Consider the following 13,423-nt stretch of genomic DNA (forward strand, 5'->3'; position numbering starts at 1 on the left):
AGAACTAGGCAACTCTAATTATAAATTAGACAATTTTCTTTTTGTCTCTTCTCTTTCGCTTTCATTCTTGGTTTTTTAATAAATTCTCGTTTGCCATAATATATTGCCGAAAAAAATTAATTCCGTTAACTTTTTTGGCAAAGAAAATTTTTTATAAAAAAAATCGAATAAAATTTATTAGTGCTAAAAAATTAATTTGTGAAAAAAGAAAAATAATTTTAATATAATAATAAAGAGAAGTGAAAACGAAAGGATAAATAAAAAAAAATATTTGCAAAATATCGATATAATGGAAACGGAAGTAGTGACCTCTACAACGAATGATGAGGAGTCCAATAATTTAAAAAATAATGCCAACAACATTGTCCAATCCATAAATAAGGAATTTACCAACATAGAAAATTCATCAGAACAACATAATAATGAATCATCATCAGAAACTTCTTCGAATGAAACAAAATTAGCTAAAAACAAATCAGGAGCCTCACCCAAATTGCTGGCCGAAGAAAATCACAATACAACAACGAATTCTCCCCATAAGAGTGTTGCTGGTCAAACACGCGGAGATGACTCGTCATCGACCCCAGGCGATTGTCAATATTTTTTCGAGGATGAAATTTTTCGTATTGATAAAAAGGGTCGTGTTAAATTTGGTCTAGTCCTTGAAACACCTGGCACATATTCTGGTGACGAAGATGATGAATTTGATGAAATTTTAGATAAGGGTGAAATACGTGTTGTTTGGTATCCTGAATTTAAGGAAACCATACAATCGGAAAATTCGGTAAGTGAAAATTATTAAAAGAAAAAAATTGGTGTTGTTTGGGGAAGAATTCTAATAAGGGATTTTAGTGAAATTCTAAAACAGGGTAGAACTATTTTCTAAGCTGAAAATAACTTAATAATGGTTATCATATTTTATTTAGATTGCATCTATATTTTTACAAAATTTTTTTTATAAGACTTTCATAAATTTAAAATTAAAATACTTTGGTTTCCAAGACTGTACCCTAAGGTCTAAGAATTGTTCGTTATTTTTTTGTAGATTGGCTTAGCCGATCGTACATTAATGCCTGGTGATGTGGTCAGACGTTTAGTGCCGGGAAAAGAAACCCAAAGAGGATATTGTCGTGATATTAACATGAAGGCCGATGTAAAGGTGCTCGGAACTAAATTTGTTATTAAAAATGTAAACGCTGAGCGTTTAAGAGTTATTTCCAATTGGCAACGTGATGGTGCGGTTTGTTTGGACTCATGGGTTGGTAGTACAAAGGATGTAGAAGAAAAAGCCATACTAAGGTGAATTTATAAATAAAAATACTATAAATTAATGGGATATAATAAATAAATTATACATGTTTCTTCATTCAGAACGGCTTCTGGTTGTCGTATAGAAATCTCATCAAACGATTTTTACAACTTTCAAGATTTAAACTCACATCGTCAACGGGATATTTTTAATCCTAAAGTATTTTATCCCGGCAATACAATTATAGGTAGTTTGCCACCCATGGAGAATATAAAAATTCTAACGCCAGATATACCATTACATACAAATAAAAAGGGTAAACCTTTAACCAGAAAGGTAGGTTTAAAAAATAATACAAATTTTAACAAAGAAAATAATATTTAAAATACTTAAAAACTGTTTTCTTAAGTTTACCATCGAAAGTCTTTATACCGATAGCGTTTGGGTTAATTGGCAATGTAAAGCTCTTTCGGATGACACTAATTTAGAAGACATTACCATGCAACCCAATCCCTGCGTAACAGGCGAGGATCTCAAACGTCTAAAGCGCTTAAATCTATTCGAGTCTTGTATGTTGCAGATTGTTGATCGTAATTATTTAACCTATTCATCCTGTGATACCCTGGTTAAGAAAGCCGACTGGGACAAGGAGCAAGCTGCGAAGTTTAAGCAGATCCTACAACAGCAAAAAGAGGATAACCAAAAAATATTTGTGCGCACTTCTTTTACCGGTTCAACGGGAACGGCTGGGACACATCATCATTATGAAAAATTCAAGAAAAAGCTGAGTTTAAGTTTAGACGACAAAACCAGCAATAAACTTAAGAGAAGTCTTTTTAAAGGCGACAAATTGGGTAAGAGAGAAACTTCACAAGAAATGAACCCACAGGAAAAGCTAACTCCAAAAAGTAATAAAGATACCGAGGCCGAGTGGTTTTCCACAGAAGATGAGGCCGAAATCGATGAAGATAAATGTGATATTAATGCCATGGATATTGATAATTTCGTTGAAAATCTAAAACAATATACGGAAGATTGTATTAGTACTACAACAACAATGTCAACGTGTTCAAGTCCCTCGCCACATACGAGTCCCAAGCATCTGACCAAACGTCAGCTAAAGAAAAAGACTCGTAAAAATTTTAAAAAACCATTTTTATCCGAACCTTGTACGGACTTTAATCCCAAGGAAGGCGATGAACTTGTCACAGAAGCTTTGTTGGTTTATAGTACTGCTACGGTAGTGTGGCAAGATGGTACTATAGAATCGGATATACCCTCTACCCAATTGTATCCTATACATCATTTGGATAATCATGTGAGTTTTCGAATAGACATCAATTATAAGATAAATATAAATTAAATATTTTTAGGAATTTTTTCCTGGAGATTTTGTTATATCAGCCAAAGAAGATCTCGATTTTAGTCATCGTGATTATGGGGTAATACAAACCGTAGATCATCAGGGAAGAATAGCACACGTTAAATGGTTTACAACATATACATCTGCCGATGAACCAAAGTAATTATAATTTTTTTTTTTTCATCAACTTCAATTCATCAAAAAGTAGATTTTTTTATTAAAAAAAGTTCATTTAACTGAAAATTTAATACTCCGCAATCTTTCGCTAAAAACATTTTTCACAATCCAATTTTTTTTATTTTACCTACGCTACAAAAAACTAAAATATTATTATTATTATTTTCACCATTCTGCCTTTCCTAGACCCACTTACAAAGGAGAAACGGAATGTAGTGTTTATGATCTAAAAGATCAGCCCGATTTTCAATATCGTCCCGGTACCATGGTTATACGTGTTGCCAATTTTGTTGGCGAAGATGCCAACTGTACCGCTGGCCAAGTTATTGATAATTACATTGATGGTCGTGTTAAAGTCTGGTGGGTTGATGGTCACATCAGTCTGTGTTGGCCACAGGATCTCTTTGAGGTAGGACAATTGGATCAAGGCGATTTGAGTCACGCTTCCGAAGATTCATGGGAAACAGAATCGGAAAATAGTGAAGTAGGTTGTGGTGGTGGAAGCAGTCTTAAGTTGTCTATAGCTGAATCACATATTTTAACGAATATCGAAAAAGCTCGTGTGGCACTCGCTCGGTTACAGGAGATTTTCAATATAAGTCCAAATTTACAAAATCCAGAGGTAAATTGCGATAATGTCTCTAGGAAGAAATTCTTTTTAATTTTATAAAATCGTTTAAGGTTATGCGTAAACTACTATCGGTTTATAAAAGTTGTCGGTTTTTAGATCGTCTTTTAAATACAAATTTCTTCCATGAAGATAATTTTATGGTAAGTTTCTTTAACAAAAAATATGATTGTTTTTATATTTTTAACAATATTAACATGGTTTTTTGCTTATTTTCATTCACTCTAAGGGTCTTATTGAACGTGTTCGCAAAGTTGGCTCTCAGTCGATGCACGAACGCGTACAAGATCAAAAAAACCGTTTATTTAGCGAAACATTACAGGTCTCATCACCAAGTCCCAATAAACATCAACAACAGTATCAACATCAATATAGTGCTATAGTTTTAAGTTTAGCAGGTGTTGGTAAAAATACAACTGTCTCGGGAAATACGGAAAGTGGAAATAGTGCTATCAGTGGTCCTACTAACAATGTACATAAAGTTGAACCATCACTATCGCAGCCACTAGAAAGTGCATCGACAGCATGTTCAACGACTTCAACATCTAAAGAATTTGCCCCTCGAATACTTTTTACTATTTCATCAACACCTTTCAAGTGTCCCAACAGTCATAATCACAACACCAATTCAAGTGCTCAATTAAACACACCATCATCGTTAAAAAGACGCTGTTCTCCGGCAGCAACAGCACCATCTGCCAAAGAAACTCTAACTAAGAAGACCGAAGATGTGCCAACAACTGCAACCAACATTACAGGTAATGAAAAACATTTTAAATGCGACAACACAACTTCACAGTCAGCTGTTGATAATCTTCCTACTGCAGTCAAGAATCCGTCACCTCAAATGGAAATCTCCCCAAATAAAAATAAACAATACAATACAGAAAAGAATCAACTTTTAAACTCGGTTATGATGAATATCGAAAAGGCTTTTGAGAAAACAAGTCATTTGACTGCTGCATCTCAAGATGATTCTGGTAACTATTCTCGTAATGAAAATTGTGATGGTAGTTCCACTAGTTACACTAGTTCCTCGGATTTAACCAATGTCGATACGAATAATTCTCTCACTAAGGCGAATGATAATCAAAAATCCATTAATCAATCAAGTAGTAGTATAGAATTGGCTGAAGAAGTTCCGGAATTGGTGTGTGTACGTTTGTGTTCATTGCTCAATGAACAATTAGTCAAGTGTCTCAATGAAATAAGTGAAAAATATTATAAAGATGATCAACAGAATTTGAATGATGTAATTGTTAAAGATGATGAGACTATTGAAACTATAATTGATATTGAGGACAATAAAGAATCGTTGGAAGACCATAAAACTAAAGATGATGGTGTTAAAATATCAGATGTTGTAGCAGCAACTAATGGGTTTGCTGAAAATACTACTTTAGAACCTTCCACGGATGCCTCGATTTTAACACCTGCAACGGCTGTTCAAACTACATTGGAAGCTGGTCTTAATCAGGAATGTTTTCAAGTTCTTTCTAATGCTCCGAAAAATCATAAATATCAATTAACTATTTTCCATCCAAATAACACTCAACTCTATTATAAGGCTGTGCAACGTGAGCATCGTATGTTGAAAACTTCTCTACCTCCAGGTGTATATGTAAAGTAAGGAAATTTGCATTTGGAATTAGTGCCGGAATTTGCTTAATTTTCTTTTAACTTATAGAGTTTATGAAGATCGTATGGACTTGTTAAGTGTAATGATTGAGGGTCCCAAACACACACCCTATGAGGATGGAATGTTTTTCTTTGATATCCAACTGGGACGAGACTATCCAAAAAATCCTCCACTGTGTCATTACATTAGTTACTGTTCGGATCGTCTTAATCCCAATCTATATGAAGATGGTAAGGTCTGTGTGTCTTTGTTGGGCACTTGGATGGGCAAAGATAGTGAAGTCTGGGGTCCCAACAGCACGCTACTACAAGTGATTGTTTCCATACAGGGTCTTATATTAGTACCAGAACCATATTTTAATGAAGCTGGCTATGAAAAACAAAAAGGTGTGTGTTTTTAACAATAATAAAACTTAATTTTTTTGTTTTCTATGAGTTTTTTTTTAATTTAAAAAAAGGCACCCAACAAGGCAAAGAAAATTCTCGCATGTATAATGAAATGGTCATTATTAAAATGGTACAGGCTACTACGAAACTAATACAAAATGCTCCAGAAATATTTCGTGATGAAATTCTAAATCATTACAAACGAAATGGTCTTAAAATGTATGAGCGTATAAAGGGTTGGATGGAATTATCAAAACAGAAAAATTCGAATACTAATGAAGAAAATGTTAAACAGAATCAAGGTAAGAAAATTATCATTAATTTAAAATTATTTTTTGGATTTTTTTTTTAATTTGTAGTAAAAATTTAAATTTTTGTTTAAAAAAAAAATATTTTATAGTGAAAATTTGAACTGCTATTGAAAATATTAATTTTTTTGTGAAAAAATTTGTATTATATTATTTAAATTGACGTATGGTTATACCATTTTGTGTTATAATTGCACCTTTCTTGTAGATACTATCGAAAATGCAGATCTTAAATACTCTTTGCCGCATTTTCCATTGGTACCAGCAAGTCGTGGTTTTTGTTTAACTTTGGCTGGTCTCTTAGAAAGTTTCAAACAAAGAATAACTTCCTTAAACGAAACCACAGAAACAACACCAGCAATGGAAACTACAACCAATGCAACAACCATATTTGAATAGCCTTATTTTATTTAATAAAAAAACACTTAGTCGAATTCAATTTCAAAAATAGGCCTTTAGGAAAAATAATTAAAAAAAAAAACAAAAATAAACGAAACCAAGTAATAAATGGTGCTAATGCCTTGGCAGCCACTAATAGCACTTATTTAAAGTACATATTATAAAAGAAAATTTAAATAATAAAAATGTTGTGTATTTTCTATTATTAAAGTCAAATTTTCACATTAAATCGTAATACATAATATTGTATATTTTAGTAAATTTATATTATTAAACTAAACTATATTTTATTAGCTATTTCAAATAATATTATCTATTCAAAAAGAAGAAGAAAAAAATCTTATTAAAAAATACTCTATAAAAAAAATTGAAAGAATTTCCAATTTAAAACTAAACAAATTACAAATATTCTCGCTTTTTATGATAGTTAAAAATGCTTTATTAAAAACCTAAAAACAAATTTAATATATTTTTTAATTAATATGCTAAATTAAGAAAAGAAACTTCTCTTTTTTATGCGTGTGTTTTTTGTTTTTAAATTTTCATTTGTTTTTCTTATATAGCTCATTAAATATGTAATAAAAAAAAATCGTTTTGCGTCCATCGTAAAAAAACACACTTAATGAAAAGTTTGAACAAATTTCTGAGTTAGTTATTAAAGCAGTATTAATTTAATATGTATTTTTTTAATTTAACAAATTTTCAATTCATTCCTGGTATTATTTTATGTTTGTATTTATGTTTTTTTTTTCTTCAAAGAAAAACTTTTTATGAAATATTTAATACTTAAGTAGCGCTCTGAATAAAATACTTTGCAGGATGCCTAACAGGGTTTCTAAATTATCTTAATATACAAATAATATTGCAATATGAGAATTAAAATTCATTTTTAAACAATTTTAACTATTTTTTAAAGTTGCCGTCATAGACTTACTTAAGAAAATGCAACTACGATGCTTAGGTCCATTAAATTTTTGATTTTTATGGAAAATGAATCTTTAAATAAAGATGGATTTGTTTCAGTGCGTTAACTCTTTAAATTTAAAAATAAATCTCTAAAACTTTTAAGTTTTTTCAAAAGCTTTTTATTTTGTTATTATATTATTTATTGTTATTATTATTGTTTTATTTAATTTCTTTATGTTTTTGTATTGATTTATATATTAATTTAAAATTTAAGATACTAAGAGCTGTATCTGATGAAATCAGTATGTTTTTTTAAACTCCTTTTTTGTATTAATTTATAATTTATTTTTGCTTGCCAAATATACGTTAAATTATTAAAAAAAAAAAATTATATTTGAAATTTTTACTACAACTCATCTTAAATGAACTGAGTATCATAATTTTTGTTAAATTTTGAATGTTATGAGGAAGTATAATGCTTTAATGGTGTCTTATTGGAAGAATGTTCAAATCTGTAAGTATTTTTCAAAAGTCATTTAAGGATCTTAAGGACTGGGCTGCAATAATATCGAAAGAACAGCTCTAAGGCAGGACAAATCAAACAAACTTCATTAAAAACTGATTTGCTCATTCGAAAATGGAGTTGGTCATACGCTACGCAGAACCCTGACTGAGACGCCAGGGTAACACAAGTAAAAGAGGTCGTCCGCAACATACTTGGAGACTATAACTTGAGAATGAAATATTACAAAGCGATCTTTGCTGGAGGGAGATAAAGCTAGATGGATCCAATTTGTGGTGGCTCCTTGTTCCTCATAGGGACCATACGACATAATAATAATGAGGTTTATGTTAAAAAGGGTTATGCACCATAAAAAGGCGCAACTTCATTCGGAGACCATAAGGTATATTGTGATTGCCTTCATAGAAGTGAACAAGACCAGAAAAAGAAGTAAGAACATAGTTAAAAAGGAGAGATGAAGGGAAACAAATCGATTCCCAAGGGTTTTCAACACATAAGATTCCCGATTTCCTAAAGAAATATGACAGACTCTCCCAGTCTTCCCAAAACTCCCAGTAAATACTCCGCTAGCATCCCTATAATAATCTTGAGACTGCGTCTATCCATTTCTATAAGTCTTTTGATAGTCCTAACATTAATTGTTGGCCATAAAGACTTTTTTATTTTGCAATCTATTCTACTATTTCAGAACTAGTTGATCATGTCACGGATTCTCTTGATTATAATAGTGCCATCTACATATGTCAAAATTCGAACCTAATCTAGCTAATTAGTCAGCAATAATGCACCTTACAGGGCACATAATGTCCCTAAGGACATATCTACAATCTATAACCAGGCGCCAATAATAAATTCTGAATCGTTATTAATGCCCATATGTCCTTCTCTACGAATGTTCAACAAATTATGTACAAAATTTTAAAAAATTTCAAGATTAAAGGGTTTTAAATATTTTTCAAGTTTAATTTTTTACAATTTAACATGATCAAGAGATTATTTAAACAATTTTTAAAAGTCTAGGATATTACTTCTAATATTCAAATATTGCATTATACATTCCGACTACGTGAAATGACTCCTTGAATTCAGTTAAAATTTGTAAACTAAATGTACATTAAAAAAACTGAAAACAACTACAAAATGTTTCCCCACATTATAGTTTTATTCATTATATAATATGTATAATCTCGATTATCTTTTCATTAACACTAGGGTAATAAATTATTTAAAATCCAATCAGTATAATTTCCAACTCTTGTATAAACACCCGGCCAACCTTCAAGACCGCACGGTCTTGGACCGTACGAAACAATACCAATGACAAAATAAACATCTTTATTCTTGATGCGTTGAGTCACCATTAGAGGCCCCCCCGAATCACCGCGACACGTATCAATACCATCTACGCCACCAGCACAGAATTGATAATTTTCATCGATGGGCATATTGAAGATATTATAAGTATCCTGACATCTAGTGGTATTCCAAACATTGACCATAATTTTCAATTTAATCGTACTAGCAGTATCATTTTCGGTAGCACCCCAGCCGGCCACGTCCATGGCGGTGGAAGTAAATTGTTTTTGTCGTAAATTAGCTGACAATGGCAAACAGATTGGTATTATGAAGTCTGTCGTCTTAACACTTTCGGCCATACGTATAAGAGCAATATCGTTGAATTGATTCTTCGATGTGGGCACATACAACGGATGTGCCATGGCATAATCTATGAGTACATCCCGGTGGGGATCTACACAATCTTTGCGACCACGCACATCTATAACACAGTCGGGATTGGTAGTGAGATCCCATTCGCCTAAACGTACACTGTGTAATTCCCAAGTGCTTGGCATATCGGGATGTTTGAGACAATGACCAGCGGTTAGAACATAACGTGAATTTATTAAACTTCCGCCGCAGTATAAACCATAACGATCGGGTCCTGAAAATGAGGTAGGTATAGTTATTTTTATTTTGAAATAATTTTTTAATAACAAGTATTTAAAGCTTTGATAAATTTCAAACTTAATTCGAATTATGATACTTTTAAAAAAATTATTAACCTTTTTCGAACATAATTTGAAAAGTGATTAATATACTTGATTTAGTTTTATAGCTTCAAAATTTTGTATATTTTTATAACTTCAAATCAATTAGTTTTAGATCATCTAACCTGTTTTATACTGCAACAGTGCCATCCAGGGAAATTCATCAATTTTCGTTATATTACCACCCAAAATGCGATCTGATAAAATTTCACCACACACCCCAGGTTCGGGTAAAACATTACCGGGTAAGGTTTTTACAGTTGCTCCACTACGCGTTGCAACTGAAGTGCGATAGTTGTCGGGACAACAAACCTAATAAAAATAAAAATTTTTGCAAATCAATATATTTTTTTCTCTAAATTTTAAATTTCAAACTTACCAACACTTGCTTAGCCAATGTATCCTGTGAATTATCCTGACCACATTGACTTTCCCTTAGAAATTTAGCATCGGTTGGATTAATACCGCTACTGGCTGTTTTATTTAGAATGTCCAAAAAATAATCACAATCTTTGATTTGTATACAGATGCCCGTTTCTTGGCGAGGATTTACACAGACGCCATAAGCTGTTATAGCTAAATTAAAGAATGAAATAGTTTTTTTTTTACCAAAATAATTGCATACATGTTTAATAAATGTTCTTTAGTTAGCTTTAATAAATATTAATAAGCTGTTACTTTAAAAGTGGTAATCATGTTTAAAAATAGCAAAAAAAAAAAAAAAATGATTGATTATACTAACATTAACACCATTTCCAAAGTTATATCTAGACATTTTTCGATTATATTTAGACAATCAAATAAAAGGTTTTTCGAATATATTTCGTTTGATAAACATATTTAACGCAATTCTGGAGGATTATTACATAACTTAATTCGAAAATAAAAAATATTCCAATTTGTATCTTAAATATATTGTACATATTTCGAAAGCTAATACATACAATATTTGGCATACTGGATCAAAGGATGAAAAGGTCCTTTTTTTACATATTTTTTTTTGTATCATATGAAAGGAATTGGAAGATCCATTTAGGTTTAACAGTCATCTTGTCCGTATGAAAAGTTAGACGCATCCAAAGTTGCAACATGTAAAAAGGGCCTTATTTTTAGTTTTTTTTTCCGAAAAGTCCATATTTTTATATGATCCGGAAAGAGAACTTAATACATAAACGTTTAAAATAAAATTTGGCGCATTTAAGCGGGCAGAGCTTAAACGAGTTAAAAGTTTTAAAACCGCAAAGCTCCGATCCTCGTTATGCCTTTATATTTATAAAGCCCATTATGTTATTTACAACAATTTTGATTTTTTAGAAATCGGTTCAGATGAAAATATTTTGGGAATCATCATAAAAGGCTTTTTTTAAATTTTGAATTAATCTTGTAACATCATGTCCCCTTTGGGATATTTTTTTGAAAACGAACCAGCTCACAAACGACCAACACTAAAGTCGAAATATTTTGGAAAATATCTTATGACATAACAAGATATATGTATATTAAGAAGGGTAACTCAAGCATCATTTTTTGTAAGTTAAAGCCAACCATTAACTTAAAATTTTATTTAAAAAAACCTCACACTTTATAAATAAATTAAAAAGTGTTAATAAACAAAATGTTGATGTGTTTCAATAAACGAAATTATTGTATGGACAGAAAATCAATTGTATTTGCGTTTTTGAACATCATATACATACATATCGTCACCTGAAACGCAAACGGTCCTAACTAATCAAAAATTCAAATTCAATTTTATTGTTGATTCTAATGTATTGCATCTAAACAAATGTTCACACAAAAAATGAGACTCCTCCGACCAAGATTTGCGATTTTATTGACAAAAAAAAAAACAAAAGGCCCTATCTACAAAAACATTTAAATATTAAAGGTTAAAAGTCCAATTTATCCATTTTTATATAGGCCATTGTCAACTATCATGACAAATGATAATTGTTTAATAAAAAATAAATCGCACTGATAGAAACAAAACAAAAAATAGCTTTTTGCTTTTCCTGTAAAATTTAAAAAATGTTAGATAAGGCCGTTTGCGTTTTAGGTGACGATATATTTCTTATCATTTTAAAAATAAGTTTCATTTATTTTCGTTCTTTTATTCACTTTTTTTGTATTGAAAATTTTATGTAAATCTCCTACAGATAACGAAGTGTTTTTAATTATTAAACCAAATTTTTTAATTTTATAATTTTTTTGAAAAGTTTATTACAATATTTAAACGTTTTTTATTTATTTAGCTAAATTATATGAAAACATAAATAAACAAAATAAAATGCTGTAAACATTTTGTAAAATCAAGTACTATATTTTATCTCAATCATTCTCTTTCTGTTATATACAGAGTACATACTTTTTTTTAAAATATGTATTTTTATTATTAACATGTTATATTTAATTTTCAAAACAATTTCAAACTTTAGCATCTGTGGTATTAACCGTATAATACTTGATTTATTAATAGATTAGAATAATGTTTGTATATAATATGTAGAATGTTTTTTAAACAAATTATTGACTTTTTTGTTGTTAATACTACATTATTTAAGCTGTATTTGATTTGGCAAACATTGTTTAATATATTTAGTGTTTTTTTTTCTAAATTATTCATTTATTTATTTAATTAATCATTTAATTACCCGCGTTAGCGACACAACTTAATGTAATCAATAGAAAAACATTTCTAAAGAGAATCCCATACATATTCTCTACACTATATTAGCTTTTGTTGTATTCTTTGTTTTGAGTATTTTACAAAATATTCAAGTTCATAAGATTCTACTTAAACTTGAAAACAACAGACGACGACGAACTTAACTTGTTGCGACTTGACCAGAGACTAAAAAAAAGCTAAATCTTTTAATATAAGAATATTATTATTGTACTGTATTTAATCTCCATAAATTGATATGTGAAAGAAAATCTGAGACTAATTTAAAAAATATATAAGCTTTAGTTTAGTATAAGTATTCGTATTATTGGTTGAAATGTTTGTGTTTTTTCAGCATACATTTTTATTCGAGTACATACACCCCACTTGTTTTAGTTCAAATGTGCAAGCTTCTAAGATACGATTGAATATTTTATAGAATCTAATGTTAAAGTTTAAATAAATTTTTGTTTAATTATTTGAAAATGTTCTTTGTTTGTGTGCGTATTTTGTAAGGTACTTTTTTTTTATTATTTTAGTAATTTTGTGTTCGATTATAGAGAAAGTAATTAGGTTTACATGGTGACAGGTTTAAATGGTATGTTTTAAAGTTTTGTAATGAAGAACTATTATAAGCTTCTAAAGTATCATAAAACAAAAGTTTTTAGTTATCAAGACATGCATTTTTCTACAGTGTTTTATTGAGACCAATTTGAATCTGTGATTTATAGCACAAAAGTGAAAATGTTAACAAAATTTTGATATGCATCAAAAAACAAGATGTTTTCTTTAAAAGTTTAATAACTTTAATTGTTCAAACAATTTTCCAAAATTTATGGTGAAATTTAAAAAAGAAAATAGTCTTATATGTTATGAGAAAGCTTTGTGTAAATCGTATTTATCGTTTTTCTTATAAGCTGACAAAATACTAAACTTTTCGACAAAATTTGCATTGTCCATGGATCCAAAGTTATCCGTTCTAGAATCAATTTCATTATCGTATAAAAAACGACCACTTTTTAAAACCAATTGTCAAAATTATTTTCCAAAATTTTATTATATTTTCTTGAAATTATTGCAACTTAAAGTGTAAAAATCTCCCGTTTCTCTTTTTAATTTATCCTTTCTCAATAAA

The 13,423-nt window shown here is 30.0% G+C and overlaps 2 protein-coding genes across 3 annotated transcripts; one reads left to right on the top strand and one right to left on the bottom strand.

Annotated features, from left to right (window-relative positions):
• Window positions 1-72: 72 nt before the first annotated feature.
• On the top strand, window positions 73-6,330 carry LOC119599911 ((E3-independent) E2 ubiquitin-conjugating enzyme). Of its 2 annotated transcripts, XM_037949854.1 has the most exons (12): window positions 73-784; window positions 1,046-1,299; window positions 1,372-1,585; window positions 1,659-2,567; window positions 2,623-2,771; window positions 2,976-3,411; window positions 3,471-3,560; window positions 3,647-4,175; window positions 4,245-5,043; window positions 5,105-5,442; window positions 5,514-5,744; window positions 5,959-6,204. In XM_037949854.1, the coding sequence occupies exons 1-12, from the start codon at window positions 290-292 to the stop codon at window positions 6,147-6,149; spliced, it is 4,635 nt and encodes a 1,544-aa protein (XP_037805782.1). In that variant the 5' UTR covers window positions 73-289; the 3' UTR covers window positions 6,150-6,204. The 2 variants fall into 2 exon arrangements, with proteins under 2 accessions (XP_037805782.1, XP_037805781.1); XM_037949853.1 differs by having other exon boundaries at window positions 3,647-5,043; window positions 5,959-6,330.
• Window positions 6,331-8,721: 2,391 nt separating this feature from the next.
• LOC119599913 (serine protease easter-like) lies at window positions 8,722-13,284 on the bottom strand. The gene is made up of 4 exons (XM_037949856.1): window positions 12,278-13,284; window positions 10,006-10,202; window positions 9,752-9,938; window positions 8,722-9,520 (listed from the first exon to the last, which is right to left on the bottom strand). Exons 1-4 carry the CDS (start codon window positions 12,339-12,341, stop codon window positions 8,787-8,789), a joined length of 1,182 nt encoding a protein of 393 aa, XP_037805784.1. The 5' UTR covers window positions 12,342-13,284; the 3' UTR covers window positions 8,722-8,786.
• Between the last annotated feature and the right edge of the window lie 139 nt (window positions 13,285-13,423).

Source organism: Lucilia sericata, unplaced genomic scaffold (genome assembly GCF_015586225.1).
Source record: "Lucilia sericata isolate MDLA Ls3-8-SP2 unplaced genomic scaffold, ASM1558622v1 Contig000096F_arrow, whole genome shotgun sequence".
Lineage (NCBI taxonomy): Eukaryota > Metazoa > Arthropoda > Insecta > Diptera > Calliphoridae > Lucilia > Lucilia sericata.